The sequence below is a fragment of the Pieris rapae genome, chromosome 6 (assembly GCF_905147795.1).
Source record: "Pieris rapae chromosome 6, ilPieRapa1.1, whole genome shotgun sequence".
NCBI classification, from domain to species: Eukaryota; Metazoa; Arthropoda; class Insecta; order Lepidoptera; family Pieridae; genus Pieris; species Pieris rapae.
Genome location: NC_059514.1, coordinates 10,008,336 through 10,029,319, shown reverse-complemented (window position 1 = coordinate 10,029,319; position 20,984 = coordinate 10,008,336). Strand labels below are relative to the sequence as shown.

General features: G+C 32.6%; 1 protein-coding gene and 3 long non-coding RNA genes across 7 annotated transcripts; all 4 read right to left on the bottom strand.

Annotated features, from left to right (window-relative positions):
* Positions 1-1,141: 1,141 nt before the first annotated feature.
* On the bottom strand, positions 1,142-5,027 carry LOC110991722. 2 transcript variants are annotated; one of them, XM_022257190.2, is made up of 6 exons: positions 4,737-5,027; positions 4,192-4,273; positions 3,404-3,601; positions 2,407-2,536; positions 1,454-1,520; positions 1,142-1,258 (listed from the first exon to the last, which is right to left on the bottom strand). In XM_022257190.2, the coding sequence occupies exons 2-6, from the start codon at positions 4,270-4,272 to the stop codon at positions 1,234-1,236; spliced, it is 501 nt and encodes a 166-aa protein (XP_022112882.2). In that variant the 5' UTR covers position 4,273; positions 4,737-5,027; the 3' UTR covers positions 1,142-1,233. The 2 variants fall into 2 exon arrangements, with proteins under 2 accessions (XP_022112882.2, XP_022112883.2); XM_022257191.2 differs by having other exon boundaries at positions 1,166-1,258; positions 1,419-1,520.
* A 4-nt stretch (positions 5,028-5,031) lies between these two features.
* Positions 5,032-10,268, bottom strand: LOC110991710. The gene is made up of 5 exons (XR_006750287.1): positions 10,196-10,268; positions 8,566-8,632; positions 7,695-7,910; positions 6,489-6,633; positions 5,032-6,043 (listed from the first exon to the last, which is right to left on the bottom strand). It is a non-coding gene; the product is annotated as an uncharacterized LOC110991710 (long non-coding RNA).
* A 789-nt stretch (positions 10,269-11,057) lies between these two features.
* On the bottom strand, positions 11,058-12,622 carry LOC110991703. The gene is made up of 3 exons (XR_006750288.1): positions 12,559-12,622; positions 11,585-11,747; positions 11,058-11,140 (listed from the first exon to the last, which is right to left on the bottom strand). It is a non-coding gene; the product is annotated as an uncharacterized LOC110991703 (long non-coding RNA).
* Positions 12,623-14,615: 1,993 nt separating this feature from the next.
* On the bottom strand, positions 14,616-20,138 carry LOC110991711. 3 transcript variants are annotated; one of them, XR_006750285.1, is made up of 5 exons: positions 20,023-20,138; positions 17,097-17,183; positions 16,006-16,191; positions 15,173-15,308; positions 14,616-14,772 (listed from the first exon to the last, which is right to left on the bottom strand). It is a non-coding gene; the product is annotated as an uncharacterized LOC110991711 (long non-coding RNA). The 3 variants fall into 3 exon arrangements; XR_006750284.1 differs by lacking the exon at positions 20,023-20,138 and adding an exon at positions 18,210-18,274; XR_006750286.1 differs by lacking the exon at positions 20,023-20,138 and adding an exon at positions 17,480-17,553.
* Between the last annotated feature and the right edge of the window lie 846 nt (positions 20,139-20,984).

Sequence of the window (20,984 nt, the reverse complement as noted above, 5' to 3'; positions counted from 1 at the left end):
ATCCCCTGCTGTAAATGTAATCTACTCTACTATCCAGCAACCTTCCAATGCTTACGCAGGATTTTTCTCTTGAGTTGTTGTACGGAGTGTTATAATAACAGTATACCGAGAAAAGATTACTGTAAATAAAAAAATATGTGTGCATCAACTTAGTACGAATCGGATCGATGAACGAGAATTTATGTATAAGTTCTTAAACAATGTTAGTGCATATACATTAAAATATGACATTATCAATTTTACACACATGCACATCAATTATATTAGTCCATAAGAAAGCAAGCAAGAGAAAAAAATTAACAAGCCACAAAAAAAAAAACTAAACAGAAACTTAAACCTCATTAAGATCATAAACAAGGTTACGGTAAGTTGGAAGATTGTTGTAATTTTATTAGAGACTCATGCTACATATAATCAATAATAATAAATAGTTCTTTACCAGCGTAGAAATACAGTCGCTGAGGACAACAAGTTAGCAAGCATATGACTACAAGGACACGACATATTGATTTGGGTAGGACGCTAGTCGCTTATCCTCCAAACTTCAATATAATATAGCTAAGTCTATCATTACAGCGTATTACTTTTTTTAGACAGAGAATAATACAAAGTGTACCTTATCTGTAACAGTGTCGCAAGTATTTGTAATGATAACGAAAAACAATCATATTGAATGTACTTAACTAAATACTTAATAAGCAGGGAGTGTTTGGCACTAATTGAAATTTAATATGATAACACTGTTCGATCGGAGAGCTGGTGTTACGTTTTTTGTATATATTGCTAAACAATCGAATACAGAGCAGTGACCTCTTACTGGACATGACAAATGCCAGTTACTCATTCCCTAAGTCTGATGAAAATTGATATAGAACATGATTTGGAAATTTTCACGATATATTTTATCGCAAGGCAAGTCCGATCCATTTTAGAAAAAAAGTAACAAAATTATATTTTTTCTATTATTTAAATTATTTATTTATGTTTTACATAACTAATTGTTATTACGGGCCGGGGCCCTTCACTGTTCCAGCTCGCTGCTGGAATAGGGCCTTAATGATAATAAAACCTAATTATGGAAAAATATGTCCCTTTACCGGAGAAGGGGTAATAAGGAGTAAGAAAGAAAGCAATATCTAACATTCATTATAATTTATTACAACATCAATTTACAAACGATATAATTAAATTAATAATTTATATAGCATACACTGACACGTTTCGGCATCGAAGTTAAAGGACGTTCATATCGGCCCCGCTGTGAAATAAAAAAGTAATTATTATATGAACATTAAATGTATTATCTCTTTATAAAAAATCTTTAATATATACGAAGAATTACATTTTTGTTTCATTCTTAAGTTCTTTAAGAGAACTTTTGGTTCTTGACTTGAAAACTTGAAAGCTCTCTAACTTACTTTAATAGTATGTAAATAAAGATAAATTGCATTACACTTCTTCCCGACAGTTTAGTTCTTTGTAGAAGCTGTTGCATAGAAGAATAGCGTAGACGTTCAGACCTGAAAAAAAAAGATTTTTCAAATATAATAAATGTATCTAACTCTTTTGTTATATAAGTTAGCCAGGGGATATTTTTCTACCATATTAGATGCAAGTTATGGTAAAACGTTGTATTTGGAGATTTTTCCGATACTCAAACTCAAATTACTTTATTCATATAGGTAACCAAGTGCTCTTATGAACGTAAATAAAAAAGATGTTAGATTGATTCTAAATTTACATTTACTACCAGTTCGCAAGTCAAGGGCGTAGAGCGGGCAAGAAACTCCCCGCCATTATTTTTAATCGATAAGTTTTGTGTCATACAAATTGTTTGTATGGCAGGGCAACCATTAATATTGGAACTGGAGCAAATTCAATCAGGTATTATGATCATTTAACGTTACATTTTAATTTTAAATTAATCTTGACTTAATCTTCTAGACTAAAGGAACAAAAATAGCAAAGATACAGATGATGATAAAGTGTTAATGTGTTTTGTGAAAATAAAGTTATTCTATGTGTAGACAGTTAAATGACATCATTTTAAGATTTGTACTGTACTCAGCATTTATTGGAGTGAGTACTGAGTATATTTAATATATGTGAATAAAGTAAGAAAATTAAGTTAGTGCAGGGTAGACCGGTGACCCCAGAGCTGGTTGCATTCCTCGCTCAACGAATAAGTATCGCAATACAGCGAAGAAATGTTGCCAGCGTTTTAATTTAACTTAAGGCACACCAAACTTTTTTTTAAAGTTTTTTTTATATTTCTTTTTATTAATTTTTAATTATGTTTATTTTTACTATGTATGAAAAAATTGTAAATACTGTATATTTAATTGTTATGATTACAAATAAGTTACGATATGCGAATATTAAAATGTATTTAATTAATATACTTACTGATGTAAAATACTTCTATACATATAGTGCCAGCATTGTAATGTGGAGAATTCAGGAAGAATGTGAACATCGACAGCAGAAAGAAGACAATCCACATCACGAAATAGGCTCGGATAATCGTTGCTTTTTCCTGTGAAATAAATTATACTATAACATTTAAGTTAGAAGTGTAGTGTTGGAGTCAGTGACAGCTTTAGCGTGCAAATCTCATCTCTGAGGTCGTAGGTTCGAGCCCCGGCTAGCACCGATGGACTTTCTGCCTGAAAACAGCATGAGAAAACCGGATTGCCATAAAATTTTATTGATAAATGATCATGAAACGTATATGTAAATCTGAGATCCCGGCCTAAAATGTTGTAGCGCCAATGTTGACAATATGATTAAACTAGTTCATCAGTAACAGTAAGGATTTGCAAATAATTATTTGACGTTTACTACCATTAGAATAAGGAATGAGTAAAACAATGAAATGTTATTAAATTAAGATGTCAAACTAAAGAAAACGCGTTTCGTTTGACCCTGGTTTGACAACTAACAATCACAAACTAATCATAAATTCACAGACGTGATGATCACTTTATCCATGGACAACAGAAATTATAACATTTTTTTATGTTATAGGAGGCAACTGGGCAGGAAGCTCACCTTATGTTAAGTGACACCGCCCACCCATGGACAATCACAATTTTTTTTATAACTGCCCAAAAAGGGCACTCATCGCAGCCCATAGACACGCATTTGTAATGAAGAATACGAAGGTCAGCCTGTTCCAAGAGGGGGATACTCCACCTCCAGCGTGTGTGGAACCCCCCTGGAGAAGTTCATGTTTGCTGTGCACGTTCATATTTTGGGGGTGGGGGGATGGACTCCGGGAAACTCTCATATGTTCAGCCTTGAGACTTACGCTACAGACAGGTGCGAACGTATTTACTTGCATATCTAATTGACAAAAGCACCATAAAATTATAATCATTATAGAATTTAAAATGTTTCTTACCATAATAACTCCATAAATGAAAACGATATCGGTGCAAAGTTTAAATAAAAACATCAGTACTAAAATTATGGACATGGCATACAATCCAGTAATTTCTGCCTCAGCGTTGTAATCTTCTTCCTCAGCGGCCATTTCTTTATACGGCTCCAGGGTACAAGCTTCCACTATCATTGCTACGAACATCGCGAACGAACCAAACTGAAAAAATACATGCAAGATATACGTGTCATAGTCAGAAACTACTTAGAAACTTGCTTGCTTGACCGATTGGTATGAAATTTTTGTGGATATAAATAATTCCTAAATTATTTGTTATACCTCTAAATAATAAGCGTGGCCACACCCAATTTTTTAATTTTTTTGATAAAATTTACGCCTTTTACCAACATTTTTAATATTGTTAGTAGTTCTATAAAAATGATAGCTAAGTTTTAGTACCGGGCGTCAAGGCAAAATACCACCTGTATCACCTCGACTCGTTCTACAACTAAGCGATTTTAAGGCAGATTTGCCGCGCATCACCACAATGTGGAACCAGCTGCCCACTGAAGTATTTTCGACTCAGGGTCCAAGAAAAGAGCGTACCAATTTTTAAAAGGCCCGCAACGCATTTGCCTTCTGGCAATGTGAGTGTCCATGGGCAACATCACTTAAAATAACTTCAGCCTCCTGCCGTAGAATTTTTTATGTCAAAAAAAAAATGTTTGCCGGGCGAGTTAGTATCGTAATAACTTATTTTATTTATTGATTGGTAAATGATTTTGGTAAAATTAAATTCAAAACCTTACCGCACTCAAACTTCCCATTATAATGTTGCCAGTCTTTAAGTCAAATATAAAACAACAGGTATATAAACGAGGTAATCCCATTCTGAAACGAAATTTAAGAAAAATATATGTATTAGAACTAAGACAACTTGAACTTGAACAAACTTGAACAATAACCATTAAATTAGGTACATAATAAAATTATTAATATTTTTTTGTATTATATTATTTAACTACAACATAGTATTCAATTATTTTTCTTTAATTCTAATTAAAAATACATAAATACATTTCCATGATATACGTATTTATAATATTAAATCTTTCACTATATTTTTAGTATCCTACATAATTCATATACATTACTTCATTAAATTTTTTAATAGATATTATCTAAACACTACATTAATCAAGCAGCGTAAAAATAACATTCTTTGATTATATAACTAAAAACATTTAAAATATAATATCATAACTAAATATATCATAAAATGAGTCCGAAGATACCTGCAGCGATCCCCCTTTGAATATCTATTATTTATTTATTTAAAAAATCTGGAACTTACTTGTAAAATCTTATATCCTTTGAGGACAAACTAATAACTCCCAAAGTAAACGTCGAATGATGAAAAGAGACTGAATGAAACGCTGAGAGGAGAGGTGGGACATAGATGATTTAATACACATAGAAATTCAGATGTTGCATATCGCTCAGGCGGTATAATCTTAAGGGATTTGCAATCATTTTATTCTAATACAGTAAATAAGAAATAAAGTTCCATTCATAACCTTATTTTATCATGCACTAAATGATTTATATAATGTAGCATAAAGTAGATGAAGTACACTGAACTGAATTAATGCAGCTTTTACTCAAACCGCTTTGCAGTATCGTCCACAAAGGAACGGAGGTAACAATATCTTTATTATTATTATTATTTGGTAAATCGTTTAATAACATCTTATGTCACATACATAATATGAAACCTTGGATGAATAAATTGGAATTTATTATATTTATATAACTTCAAAAAACAGTTGCGATACAACCCTTTTTAGGCCTTTTTTCATGTGTTTCGCGGTCATTAAATTTATCAAACAAGCGAGTAGCTGTCTACGCACATGTCGTCTTTATGGTACTAAAGCACAGATGGTTTCCTCACGACGTTATCCTTCACTGTATGAATGATTTTGAAATGTGTTAATAGATAAAAAGTTCATCACGATACAGCGAGGATCGAACATACAATCTCAGAGAGGACAGTCACACGCCAAATTTTTTATTTCATTTCTAAATCGATCTAAAGTTTGTTACCATATCTACGTTTTTGCTCTTTGGGTTGCCCAGGCGTCGAGATGTCTGGATTTTCGATCAATGACGCCAAAACCATGCCGACACAATAATATATGTACCCATTGAACTGAAGCCTAATTAGGTTCTAAAATAAATAGCGTTTCACAATTTAGAAATTTTTAAGGCAGTTGTTGCTGTGCAATACTACTATGTGAAACCAGCTGCCCACAGAATTCTTTACAACTCGACTTAGGGTCCTTCTAGAAAAGAATGCACCAATTCTGAAAAGGACGACAACGCACACGCTAGCCCTCTGGCATTGAGTGTCTATGGGTGGTATGACTTGACATCAACTGAGCCTTTCGCCTGATGTTGACTTTTGGCCTGGACCGTTTGACCTCTGTTCTTTAAAAATGGTGTTGATGAGTAACTGGTGTCAATGGAGAAAAACAAATTGAAGAGAAAAACAGTACTTTTCTATATTTATTTATTCTAAAATGTTCCAAGTAGCATATTCTCCGGGTTTTCCCCAGGAATTATTTATTGCGGTAAAGACGAAAAAAAGCATAAAGTCGAGTACTGAAACATAAAAAAACATTTCATCAGTTTTGTATAAAAATATTTGTCTAGTTAAAAATGAATCAATTTAAAAAAAAACCTTTCTATTTATTACAGCATAAGCATAAGTTTGATAGAAAAAGACGTCAATAGGTACATTAGTTAAAGAGTGCAGTTGGTCAAGGTATTAAAAATCTTAATATGGAACATTACTACTGAGAAAATTTGCGCTAGCATCTTCGACGATTTTGGAGACTTTTGTGAAGTAAGGTTAAATTTCTGTTTCACCAATCTGAAAGGAGGGCCTTCAGTCTAATGACGTATCTGAAGGCCCCGGTATCTAATATCGAGGAGCTCTATTCCTAGCAGAATAGGTTTGTTAGCCCTTCTGGGTATGTGGTCATCTGAAGGCACAGATTGTTGATAGCTACACTTTTATGTCTTGAAATAATAATTAGGTACTTACATACAAAGATAATGTTCAGAAGGTAGACTGCTGAGTACATATTCAAGGCCTCAACAAGTGCGAATTCGAATACATATAATATCGTACGGGAAATGATAAAAGCTAGTGTAGCAAAGCAGTAGACGTCAATCAAAATTAGCTTTTTCTGGAAATATATAAAACAGTTTTCAAATACAATAAAATTATCCCGGATAGTTTCGACGTGACAACGTCTAATTCGATGGAGCCGGCTGCACGCACGAAATAACATGACTCATGCGGCGTTACCTCGCTCTGAGGAGTTCCATTTAAGGCTTGAAGTGCAAGCGAGAGCGTGGAACGAGCGACAAAGAGGAAAGAGCTCAATCGGCCTCCGCGTTCTGCAGCGTTCGACATCTGTCTCTCTCCTACTTGAGTGAGATTGACATAATTGGATTAATGCGTACAAATAAATGTAAATTGATTTATTAATTGTGATTTTTTAAAGGAGCAGGGTTGGCCAAGTGACTTCAGTGAGTGACTCTCATCCTGCACCAATGGACTTTCCATGTACGCTTAACGATTCGGTCGATCGGTGAAGGAAAACATTGTGAGGAAAGGCTTGCCTGAGACCCGAAAAGTCGACGGCGTGTGTCAGGCACAGGAGGCTGATAACATACTCTTCTATTAGATTTAGAAATGATCCTGAAACATATACATAAATCTAAGGCCCATACCTAAAAAGGTTGTAGCACCACTGATTTTTTACTTTAAAAGAAAAAACTATGTATCTTTTAGTAGAAAGTATCTAGTTATATTGCCACCACACTATTAATTTATAGTCATTGTAAATAACATAAATAAAAAAATGTGTGAGTGTACACGTAAGAAGTGAAACTTCTAAATGACCTTATTTTTCAAAATTAATGATCTACTCAATGTATGTACAACTTTACAGAAGTTTAACAAAAGTTTTTTTAGTTTACAATTATTTTATTTTTCCTTATCACTACTTAGATTATGACAGAATTTCATTAATTGTAATAGAATTATTACAATCATATATCATTGTTATCGTTTTATATTTTTGTTATTAATAACTTCGAATGAACCGTGGTATGGACAAAAAAATAATAACTGAACATAAAGGCGCATAACATAAAAATGTGACGCGTAACTGAGACGGTAATTTTTTTTCTAACGCCGATTAAGAAGTTTCAGTTCAAAAAATGTATGATTATAACTTACCCTTATTATACCAATTAGCAAAATCCCATTAAACACAATAATTGCCACTGTTAGGCCTATGATAAGACCTTTTACAGCGTATATGAAATTCAATTTATTTTTCCATGTTAATTGGTAATGTAAAATATTTGGATCGTCTGAGTTACTTATTGTTTGGAATTCCGAATAGTGATTAATATCTGCGTAATTTTTCACAATTAACATAATATTAATGGCCTGGAAATAAGAAATCAGTACAACAAAAGGTCTTACTAAACATTAAAACTAAAAATTATGTACTTACAGCAAAAGAAAATGATTTTTTGAAGAACGAGGGGCAAACTGGCAAAAGGCTGCCTGATATTAAGTGATTACGCCGCCCATGGACTCTCAATGCCAGACTGCTCGCGAGTCCGTATAGTTGTATATATTTCATGATTTAGAGTTATATGTTGCAGCTTAGTTAGCCGTTAGCGGCCTGAAATAATTATTACTATTATTTTTAATTTTAAATATATATCTAATATCTAATAGGTATTTGTATGTAACAGGTTTAAATTTTTGAATATATAATTTGTAGTGAACGAAAGTGATAAGACAGTCATAGGTAATAACAATGGTTATATTTCTTTTATAGCTTCCATAGAGAATCCTGTTTCGTTTTTTTTTTGGTAAGTTTTAAGGATTATTAATGTTTAATTAATGAAAAATTGTTAATTTCTTAAGTTAATTTTTTTAGTAGTTTGTTGTTTAGTTTTGTTTAATATTAGATTTCTTCGTGAATGTAATTTTTGCCTATAAGTGCTTGTCACATTAAAAATAGTATTTTTTTTACGATGTAACAGTGTGCCGTTCGTTGGCAACCTTTTTATTAATAAAAAAAAATACTTACTATTTCAAAGGACGCAAAATAAACGTTCTTTGTTTCATCTGTCGGCAATACGCCCATCTTTAGAGCTCTGAAAAGAGTAATTTTTTTTTAAAGAAAACCATTCTTAGCATTTGGTCTTATACTAAAAAAACCTTTAAATTCTTTTATTTTAAACTCTACAGCATTTGTACTGAGCATTTGATAGATATTAAATCGCCAATCCTGTTCCCTCAGATATTATGACATTACGAGAAATATTTATATATATATATCTTATATCTTTAAACGAGCAATTCTTGTATATATATATATATATATTTATATATATATATAGATATATATATATATATATTTATATATATATATATATATGGAATCTCGGAATCGGCCCCAATGATTTTCATGAAATTTAGTATACGGAGGGTTTCGGGGGCGATAAATCGATTTAGCTAGGAATCATTCCTAGAAAATGTAATTTTATTTGTGTTTTATCAACTTAAACATAGAATTGCTCGTTTAATGATGTCAGTTAAATAAAAACTTAAATATGAATATCTTTATTCGATAATTATATTAATATTTCATAATTTTATTAGTATGTAATTCGTACTTAAATAAAATTTCCCAAAAATCACGATTTATAAAAAAACATACCGAGCTAAGCTCGGTCATCCAGGGACTATAATATATGTTAATAAATATTTTAGTTAATTAGCGTAAACAAAATGTAGGTAAACAATCATCGCACACTTGTAGCCAATATGAGCCATTTAGTTTTTACTACAATTATTAATTGTAATTTAACATTTCCGTTTCCCATAATGTCCAATAACATAAGTGTCATTTAGATTTACGAACACTTCAATCTGATGAAGTTTGTTTTTTGTTATTGTTTTTGTCCCTGAGGAAGTACGTTCTGTCACCATGCACTATATATTTCTTTCTATGTACGCATTGAACATTCGCTGGAAGGGTGATGGAAAACATCGTGACCAAACCAGCTTGCCTTAGACCCAAAAAGTCGACGGCGCAAAATGCCTGACACACATCACCTACTTGATTGACAAATGATCAAGATATAGAAATCAGACAGACCTAAAAAGGTGGTAAGCGCCACTGAATCATTTTTGAAGTGAATTTGTTTAGCGGCGTTGTACACTTTTTTTTAATGAGTTAAAATGTTAAACACGCGTCAGGACACGTGAACTGATCGAAAATTTGTAAGACGGTTTGCGCAATAAATAAATATTGTATTATACAACATAAATGATAGTAATTTTATACTGACAAAGACATTTGTGCAAATTTATTCCCTAACCATTCCAAAATATCAAAAATGCACAACGTTAATATTTAAGTTTTCAATTCTGCCGGCACTCTCGGAGTGCAACCCATCGTTTTTTTATTTTATTTATTTATTTATTAACACTTCGTTGCTTTACATAAAAGGAAAAAAAAATCATAATTTAATGAAAAGCAACTGGCGGCCTTATCGCTTTCGAACGATTTCTTCCAGACATCCACTTTTTACACTATTTTAGTAACAACCATTAATTACATGTATCTTTTGTTTACATAGAATTTTATACGCGTTAAGTGAAATGGTTTACTAACAAAATACAAATTTTAGTAAATCATTTATAAAACTTACTTGTGCAGGTTTGAAGGAAACAAAATTGGTCAGCTCAGTATGACTGTTAACGTGATAATAGCTTAAATGTAACACATTATTTGATAATTTTTCCTTGAAATATAATCACCCAAACATTTAAGGAAAATATTGTTAAATACTAAAATACAATACGGGAATAAAGACCGTAACATCTGATTAACTCTTGTCTCAAAAATGTGGCTGCATTAGAAGGCCAGGGTTTGTAAATTGTTTGTAAAATGTTTTGAAATTCAGCTGGTCGCGGGAATGGAAATACCATGAATGAATTAATTAATGGGAATTTATTATATTTTTATAACTTCAAAGAACAGTTGCGATTCCACCCTTTTTAGGCCTTTTTTCCATTTGTTTCGCGGTCAGTAGTTTTATCAAACAAGCGAATAACATTCTATGCACACGCTGTCTTTATGTTACTTAGGCACAGATGCTTTCCTCTTGATGTTATCCTTCACTGTATGAATGATTTTGAATGTGTTAATAGAGAATAAGTTCATTACGATACAGCCGGGGATTGAACATACTTACAATCTCAGAGTGGGCAGTCGCACGCCAATTTTTTTTTTCATATCTAAATTGACCTGAAGTTTGTTAACATCTACGTTTTTGCTCTTTGTGTTCCCCAAGCGTCGAGATGTCTGGATTTTCTATTTCTAGAGAGTCCATTTGCAGTATGGCTTGACATCAAATAAGCCGGTTACCTTTGGCCTGATTTTGACAAGCCCGAAGCCTTGACCGTTTGACCCCTGTTCTATAGAAAAGGGTGAAGATGTGTAACTGGTGTTAATAGAGGAAAACCAAATTGAAGAGAAAAACAGTACATTTTTTTATTTATTTATTTCTTAAATGTTCCAAGTAGCATATTTTCTGGTTTTTCCCTGGCATTATTTACTGCGGCAAAGATGAAAAAAAACATAAAGTCGAGTACTGAAACATAAAAAAACATTTCATCAGTTTTATATAAAAATATTTGTCTAATTACAAATGAATCAATTTAAAAAAAACCTTTCTATTTATTACAGCATAAGCATAAGTTTGATAGAAAAAGACGTCAATAGGTACTTTAGTTAAAGAGTGCAGTTGGTCAAGGTATTAAAAATCTTAACATAGAACATTACTACTGAGAAAATTTGCGCTAGCATCTTCGACGATTTTCGAGACCTTTGTGAAGGAAGGTTAAATTTCTGTTTCACCAATCTAAAAGGGGGGCCTTCAGTCTAATGACGTATCTGAAGGCCCCGGTCTCTAATATCGAGGAGCTGTATTCCTAGTAGAATAGGTTTGTTAGCCTTTCTGGGTATGTGGTCATCTGATAGCACAGATTGTTGATCAATACACTTTTAAGTCTTGAAATAATAATCGGGTACTTACATAAAAAGATACTGTGCAGAACGTAGAATGTTGAGATCATATTCATGGCTTGGTTTACTGCATTGGTTTCAACAAGTATGTATTCGAATGCATATAATACCGTACGGGAAATAATAAAAGCTAGTGCAGCAAAGAAGCAGCGTTCAATAAAAATCCACTTTTTCTGGAAATATATAAAGAAGTTTTTAAATACAATAAAATTATCTGGGATAGTTTTGATGTGAGAACGTCTTATTTGATGGAGCCGGCTGCATGCACGAAATAACATGACTCATGCGGCGTTACCTCGCTCTGAGGCGTTCCATTTATGGCTTAAACATAAAAACTATAGCTGTAATTATGTACTACAGCAAAAGAAAATGATTTTTTTTTAGAATGAGGGGCAAACTGGCAAATCGCTGCCTGATATTAAGTGATTTCGCCGCCCATGGACTCTCAATACCTGAGGGCTCGCGAGTGATGTATAGTTGTATATATTTCATGACTTACAGTTAAAATAGTAGCAGCTTAGTTAGCTGTTAGCGGCCTGAAATATGTATTTCTATTATTTTTATTTTTTAATAAATACATATCTGTATCTAATAGGTATTTGTATATAGGTTTAAATTTTTGTTTATAATATGTATTAAACGAAAGTGATAATAAAATAAAGTCATGATAACAATGGTTATTTATTTATAGGATTTATTTTATAGCTACCGCAGAGAATGTTGTTTCGTTTCGTTTTCCTATACAGGTAAGTTTTAAGGATTATTAATGATAAAAATTATATAGTTTGTAAGTTTATTTTTTTTAATAGTATTTTTTTGTTTTGTTAAATGTTTGTTTTGTTAAGTTTTGTTTATAATGTTAGATCTCTTACTGTATGTCATTTTTGCCTATAAGTGCTTGTCACATTAAAAATAGTATTTTTTTTACGATGTAACAGTGTGCCGTGCGTTGGCAACCTTTTTATTAATAAAAAAAATACTTACTTTTTCAAAGGACGCAAAATAAACGTTCTTTGTTTCATCTGTCGGCAATACTCCCATATTTAGAGCTCTGAAAAAGAGTAATTTTTTTTTAACAAAACCATTATTATTGGCATTTGTTCTAATGGTAAAATAAAGTCGCGACTATAATTAAATATTCTATCTCTCTAGTTGGATCGAACTGCACACGGTGTGCGAATTTTATTATAATCGGTTAAGTGGTTTAGGAGTCCATTGAGGACAAACATTGTGACACAAGATTTATATATATGTGTTAAGATAAATATTTTAGTTCATAATTATAAACGTAAACAAAATGTAAACAATCATCGCACACTTGTAGCCAATATGAGCCATTTAGTTTTTACTACAATTATTAATTGTAATTTAGCATTTCCGTTTCCCATAATGTCCAATAACATAAGTGTCATTTTGATATATCTATATCTAAAATCTATCTAGATTTAGATTTACGAATTCTTCCATAAGTTGAAGTTTGTTTTTTGTTATTCCAGCGACGCAACCCCTAATGTTATCATAGTGTATTGTTTTAAACAATCAAACTCAAAAAGTCGACAGCGTGTGTCAGGCATGGAAGGCTGATCACCTACTTGATTGACCTTTGAGATATATAAATCAGACAGACCTAAAAAGGTGGTAACCGCCACTGATTTATATTAAAAGTGAAAATTTGTAAAAATGTTATACTCGCGTCAGCACACTTGATCTGACCGAAAATTTGTAAGACGTATGGAGAGCTGTGGCGGCGTATTTAATGTAATATAAATTTTCATGTTTGTGTACGATAGTGCAATAAATAAATATTGTATTTTACTACATAAATGATAGTACTTTTATATTGATAATTAAAGAAATTCGTGCGAAATTATTCCCTAACCATTCCAAAATATCGAAAATGCACAACGTTAATATTCAAGTTTTACCTTCTTCCGGCACTCTCGGAGTGCAACCCGTCTTTATTTTAATAACAACCAACCAATAATTATTTTAAATTTTACACTATACACATGTATCTGTTATTTACATACAATTTTAAAGGAACGCGTTGTAAGTGAAAAGTTTTATAAACAAAATTCAAATAAATAAATCATTTATAAAACTTACTTGAGGTTTAAAGGAAACAAAATTTGTCAGCTCAATATGACTGTTAACGTGAAAATAGCCTAAATATAATACATTATTTGATCATTTTTCCTTAAAATATCACCCAAATATTTAAGAAAGTTTTTGTTTTATAATTTAAAATACAATACGGGAATAAAGAGTCCGTAACTGATTTGAATAAAAAAAAATCTAATCTAATTTGCGGAGCATACTTGGATTACAGATCAGCATCTGACAAACCCTAACCTCAAAAATGTGTCTGCATTAGGAGGCTAGGGTTTGTCCTGCGAAATTCAGCTGGTGGCTAGGACATTGCTAGTAGGGCGCTATATTCGTTATTAGTAAGGTCTAAGGTTACACAGGAAGTACAAGTTCTTTCCGTACATCTGCTCTACTAAGTTTTTGATCAGTGTTTTGGAATATGGTTCCGTTGTAATGGTTCCACCTATGTCCAGATTGGGATTGAATCAAACAGGACCATTGCCCTCCTCAGTAAAAATAAAACAAATTACCAAATCTTTACAGAAATCATTATATCAGATTTCACGGTTATAGAGTATCTAACCCACCACTTTAGGTTATTTTATAAAATTTAAATTTATTGATAATGTTAAGTACATTCTCCTTTTCGCAATGTGAAGCCAAAGCAAATAAATAATGTATCTGGTAGGAATAGAAAAGTATTAACTATAGTGGAGCATGCCCTCTCACAACATTGCTGTGCCTAACCAAGGTCCTTATTGTAATAAATTATAACGTGTCATGTGTAAATTATTAACATAAGGTATGCAATAATGATTTGAGTTTGAGTCAAGGGACGATCCTCGTTCAGTCAAAATACTATCTGGACCCTGGAGCGCCCGTGGTTAGCCGCTGATTTGTGTCCGCTGATTTTAGGGTATGGACGTGTGTATGTTAGAAATAAAAAACGTTGATTTTTATAATGTTTAAGTTTACATATACAAATTTATTTGTGGAAACATCGGAATCTAACTGAAACAATTATTTATGAGCGATAGGTAGCCTGTACATCATCCACTAGCATCACATCGTAGTAACTCTTGATCACCAGATTGAAATAAATGTTGCAAACTAGAAAATAAACACATCATCATTAAAAGACTCCTGTAATGACGTGAAGACCCTTTCAACTAGATTTTAATATTTAATTAACCATGAGTTCTAACAGAATGAATTTCCCGGTTTCCAAAAGCCGGCGCAGAAGGCCGATTATCTACTAGTCTTCAAAGAAAGATGCTTAAACGGATCCAAAGAACTGGGTTTAAAATACAGCGTTGGGACATACTTGCCTGATACATGCCGTCAACTTTTTGCATTCAAAAACATGGATCTTTTAATATGTTTTCCTTCACCGTACGAGCGAGTGTTGCGTTCATAGAAAAGATGAGCTAGGATTCGAACCTATCTTAGTATGTGAGTCGTACCCTGACCAACACTGTTTCTGCTACTACCTAAAGCTTAGCATACTCACAAATGGTGACGACTCCTTCAATTATATCGCCGACTCCATTAATTCCATTGCCCAACAGAACGAAGAAAGTTATAGCGTATACCACAAGAAACACTAGCGCATAGATTAGATACATCTTGACAAATGAGCGCCTATTCTGAAATAATAAATTCGAAACATTTATAAATTTTAATAACATGTACAGTAATCCCACCTATTACGCGATGTACTATAACACGATTACCGTTTGCCCTGTAACGCTGAGATTTAAGGTATGTTCCTGTAATATGAAATTTATAACATCCAAAGTTTTTCGTAACTTTAATGGTTGTTACAAAATTAAGTTCATGTGGTTCTTCAAAAACATGGTTTTACGAGAATACTCCAAATTTCAACGGTCAACCGGATTAATGTATTATTACAGATAACAGAGCAGTTAAAAGATTTAATATATTAACGTTTAGTTTTAGTTTTACAGACGATCCCAATGAAGGTGCAGTTGTCAGTTGCTAACTTAACATGTTAGAGCTAATCAAGGAATTTAAGAGATTTTGTTTTTGCTCCACATCGGAGATTAAAAAATATATATATATATATATATAGATATTATATATATTAGATAAAACTATATATAAAACTAATATATATATTAGATAAAACATCATTTTAGGCTACTGTTGATTTATGATAAATAGTCCCTACAAATTTTTGTAATGTCATCAGTACCACATCAGTTCGTGAGGTATGGACGGAGGCTACTTTAATGAACTTTATTAGCTGACTTTATTAATAACATAACCATTCTCATTCTCTTTTACTCCATTTTACAAGCTAGGGTATGGAAAATTTTATACCTCATAAATTCCGTAAAGAAGCAAGCAAGAGAATCCAATGAACACGGCTATAATAACCACAAGTATTGAATTACTGACGACCAAAGACACGCCCAATTCATTGGCCCCAGTGATATTTAGGGACTGCAGAAGCACTCCACCTTGAAGTCCATAGCAAGCAAATACTTCCAGAACTATGTTACCAATCTGTAAAATTAATATTATAATCGAAAAGATTGACTAAATAATTGGTTGAATTGGTTCAGTTGGTACAGGGATAAGCCTGCTGATTCTGATATCAATGTTCAAATATACCTATAACAAATTAATAAACTTTGTGGCTGTAAATAGAAAGTTCATAAAAAAGTGACATAGATATATAAAAAAAGAAATAAAAAAGGAATTAATTGGCAAGCCTGTTAGTTTCTATTTTGTTCTTGAACCTAGGCCTTCACTAAGAGCTTCCACTCTTCTCTGTCTAGCTTTATGAAGCCACATAGGGCCAGCTCTACTTTTACTCTATCATCTTCCCATCTTTTTACTTGTCTTCCTCGTATTCTTTGGTCATAGCGAGGAATCCATTCCGTCGCTGTTTTCGTCCATTTATCTTTATCTTCTTTCATAATGTGGATTGTCCATTTCACTATAAATCTTTTACTAGAGGTAACAGCATTTTTAAACATTGTCATATACTTTATTTCTTCTCTTTCCTTACCATATGCTCTTAGTTTGTTTTCTTGTTTATCAGTGATAAAGAAATATAAATGTTATTGTATGTTAAATACGGTATGTTATACATACTTTACGAATTTTAATACTTATAACTGAAGAAATGAAAATGTAACAAACTGAGAAACACAAATCTGGCCACATTTCCTCGCTGTTATCTCATGTAAGAAAGACGCTTGTTTTGGCATTCCAATTTAATAAATCTTTAATGACTCTAGAATGTTCTCCATGACACAAGATTGTACTCCAATTGCAATATTGAATTGAAGACAAGGCAAAAATGTATGGCTCTAATCGTTTCACATACTCCACGATAAAACTATCACTTTTACTTACTACTGGAGTAATAGCTAAACAAAATAAATAATAATGAAATACGTCACCAAGTTTATAAATCCTATAATAAGTGAGCCCAGGCGTAGATCAACGCAGCAGCAGCAATATTCAAATGGGTAAAGTTTCATATTTATCTGAAAATTAATTAAATTTTAGTCGAAATAATCTGAAATATCTTGATTATTAACGAACAGTGTTGGCCTAGTAGATTCAGCATGCGAGTCTCATCCCTGAGGTCGCAGGTTCAATCCCCGACTGTGCACCAGTGACCACGTCGAAGAAAAACATCAGGTGTGTCAGACACAGGAGGCAGACCACCTACTTGCCTATTATAAATGCCTATCATGAAATGGATACAGTAATGAGGCTCAGACCTAAAAAGGTTGTAGTGCCATTGATTTTTTTTTTAATGTAAATTCTAAACAATTACCTTAATCACGCTTTCATTCCTAGGATATATAAAAATTTCGGTTTTATCTACAGAAAAACCATTGAATGAAATAGACGTAAATATATATCTATTATATAGTTAGAAAATGTTAAAATCTAATCTATACGTTTCCCTACAGTTAGATTATACAAAATACCGATTCCACGTCAAGTATTTTAAGGTACTCCTGAACACAGATCGACTCTTTGGGTACAAATATTAGTCGGGACTCGGCGTAAAATATGGCTTCCGTATATTATTTTATTATTTAACCTCTGTGGTCAGGAAGCATACATCTGGATTGGACTATCTGTTTCTCTTTTTACAGTCGACAGTTAACAGTCTTAAGGAGTTTGAGGAGTTTTAAGGAGGACGGAGTCACTTGATTGGATGGCCATGTCATCTTTTGCCTTCTGTGTTACCACAAAGTTCTCATCACCTCTGCACATTCTATGGATGAATTTTGAGAGAATTCCTTGTTGTCCAGTCAGATGAGTCTGTACGGTGTCTGTAGGCGGAGGTGGGTGAACATCAAGGTATTGGTGCGCTTTGCATAGCATCATAAATCAAAGGTATCAATCATTTGTCTTGACTTTGAATCTAACCATACTGGGACCGACACACTGGAGTCCTTCAGGGTATTTATGACTATTTTTTATGTTACAGATGGCAAACGGGCAGGAGGCTCATCTGCTGTATAATAAATGAAATTAATTAAAAAATAACTTACCAAATATTAGTATAACTATGCACAAATACCGGATTGTGAATGATGGAAATATTCTAGAAAGACTTCATTAGACATATCTTCTTAATTAACAAGACAATTACAAATCGATTATTATTCTTCGATATGATGTATTAGAATAAATATATATTGAGGTGATTTGATTGATTGAAAAATTGTTTTTTTATATATTAAGTTATAATTAAACGTTCTTTCGTATTGTTCTTTATTTTTCTTAATGTACTTTCACCATTTCTGTCTGCCTACTGGCAAAGGCCTCCTACATTGTCTTCCATTTTTCCCTATTGTATACCAATCTCGTCCAGGTTTGCAGTATTCCATGATGTATACTTTGCTGTATTAATTATATCATCAAATTTAAATAAAATAGAAAGTGTCACAATCGACCACAGTCCAAGGACGTTTGTGGATGTGAGTAATGACAAATATATACACAGAAATGTTTTATAAGTACTTTATTGTTAGACATAACAAAACAGCGTTCTATAACAAAGTTCACATTTAATAATTAATTTATTTACACGTTATACAAAACAAAGTTACATAAGTTATTAGGCAACGAGTGGTCTTATCAGTAACAAGCGATTTCTTCCAAGCAACCCTATTTTGGAACAATAAAATAATACCTAAGTTCTATAATTAATAAAAATATAACATATAACACAGATCATAACTAAAATAAAGTGAAATCTAAAAACTATATATTAGCAGCGAATTACGAGGCAGAAGAGGCTTTTTGCTCCTTATAAAATATTATTAGCAACATACCCCATACTGATGCTAACTTCATTGTCATTCGTACCAATTTTATCACGTTTGCGAAGATATCGCAACAACAACATTACATTAAGTAATGCATTTCCGCAAAACTACCGTAAATAAAAGCCTAGAAGACCTGCGATTACTTTCTTCATAAACATGCTTATATTTACTTATACTAGATGGCGCTCTTTCAGTGTTCCGCAAGAGTGTACTGCGCATCTAAAATGAAAATATAAAAATAACATTTCAACCGTACACAACGCATATTCGAAAACAAATAATCGCCATCACTGGGCCAACAAACGTAAAAACTAATCACTCTTAATTAACAAATATTCAACTTATAACAAAGCAATATCAGATATCATCATCACTACATAGTATAAAACAAAGTCGCTTTCTCTGTCCCTATGTCCCTTTGTATGCTTAAATCTTTGAAACTACGCAACGGATTTTCATGCGGTTTTTTTTAATAGATAGAGTGATTTAGGAAGGTTTATATGTATAATAACATCCATTAAATAGTGGAGAAGTACTGTTATTTTTGAGGTTTCTAATGTGATGTCGTAAATAATTACATTTTTTCCGCTGCACCGCAAACGCAGGCTGAACCCTACGAGTTTTATCAAAATAATGTACTAAGTATTGTACACATTGAAAAGGTCTACAGAAAAGTCCCTGATGGTATATGTCTATCTCTTATGGATAACCCACAATAACTTTTTTTTGTCATTTACTTTTTACGACAAATAATGGCTAATTTTCGAAGCGATTTTAACCAATACAGCATTAATCCTTAACCAATTAAATACCTTGAATACATTGTACATTTAATATAGATCTATACAGCCCATTACAGCTTATTTAGCAGCGATCGAACGCGTATATTATCGGAGCTTTCCAGCGACGGAAATAACAATACATAATAAAAACCTGCTCTTCATCAGCATTGCACCCGTGCGAAGCTGGGGCGGGTCACTAGTATATCTACAAATAGCAGTAATTATTAAAATGAATTAAGCAATAAACTTACGTTTGACTGTTAAAATGCAATGCAGATTCTGGTTTACGTTAGCGTCGCGCACCAGCTGATACAATCTGATGATTGGTGAACATGTTTACAGTTTACACTTTAGACATGCATGCCGTTTCTCCCTCCCCTTGGACCCTTACCCGCATTCCGTATATTTTTACTTATGAGTCACAACTGTACGAGTCCCGAAGTAGTTACTTGCTACCGAAGGTCAGAACTTCCATTTTTAAATCAATAATTCTTCTACGCATTTCGTCTTTAGGAGTTGTGAGAGTATCACTAATGGATTATTCCATTAGTGATAGATGGATTATTGATTTAGTGATCGTATCATCATCATTATCATAATTTCTAGCTCTAGTAAGTATTTTTCTGTTTTTTGAAAGCTTTTATTTTCAAGGATTCTGTAATGTTGCGCCTTTGGAGTGCTGCAAACTATCGCCTCATCATTGCCATTTGCTTTCATGGCTAAGTACATCCTAGGGAAAGCTATAATTCTACAAACGTTTATTTGCATACTTCGACCCCTGCAGGACAAATATTTTGTTTGTTTGTCTCAATACCATTATAAGAGTCGGCACAATGGTTCATGTGATTAGAATGTAGGTTATCATATCTATTAACAGCATACTTAAAGTGACCAGACTCCAGGTCCCCAAAATGAATGAATGACGCAAATTGCCCCGTATTCCCAAATGAGAAAGCGCGAAAATTTGAGCAGTAGAATATTTTATATAGAGTTTCAATCTTATTTGAAATCGTCACCAGTTGTATCAAAACAAATTTGTTCCTACGATAAACTAACTTAACATTTGGGTAGGTACCTATATTTTGTGATTCGTAAGTTTAAAGCCAACTCTTTCTAAATAAATAAGTTTGAAAAAGTTTTATCTAAACTAAAATTACCTTGAGTCAAATAATTATACTTTAAGCATAGTATAATTATATGTCAATGTATAATG

Excerpts from the sequence above, each read along its gene's own strand:
- LOC110991722 (XM_022257190.2), bottom strand. The coding sequence starts at position 4,272 with ATGGGATTACCTCGTTTATATACCTGTTGTTTTATATTTGACTTAAAG. Across the intron at positions 3,602-4,191 it reads TAATGGGAAGTTTGAGTGCG|TTTGGTTCGTTCGCGATGTT; the intron begins GTAAGGTTTTGA and ends GTATTTTTTCAG. Across the intron at positions 1,521-2,406 it reads TATAGAAGTATTTTACATCA|GTCTGAACGTCTACGCTATT; the intron begins GTAAGTATATTA and ends TTTTTTTTTCAG.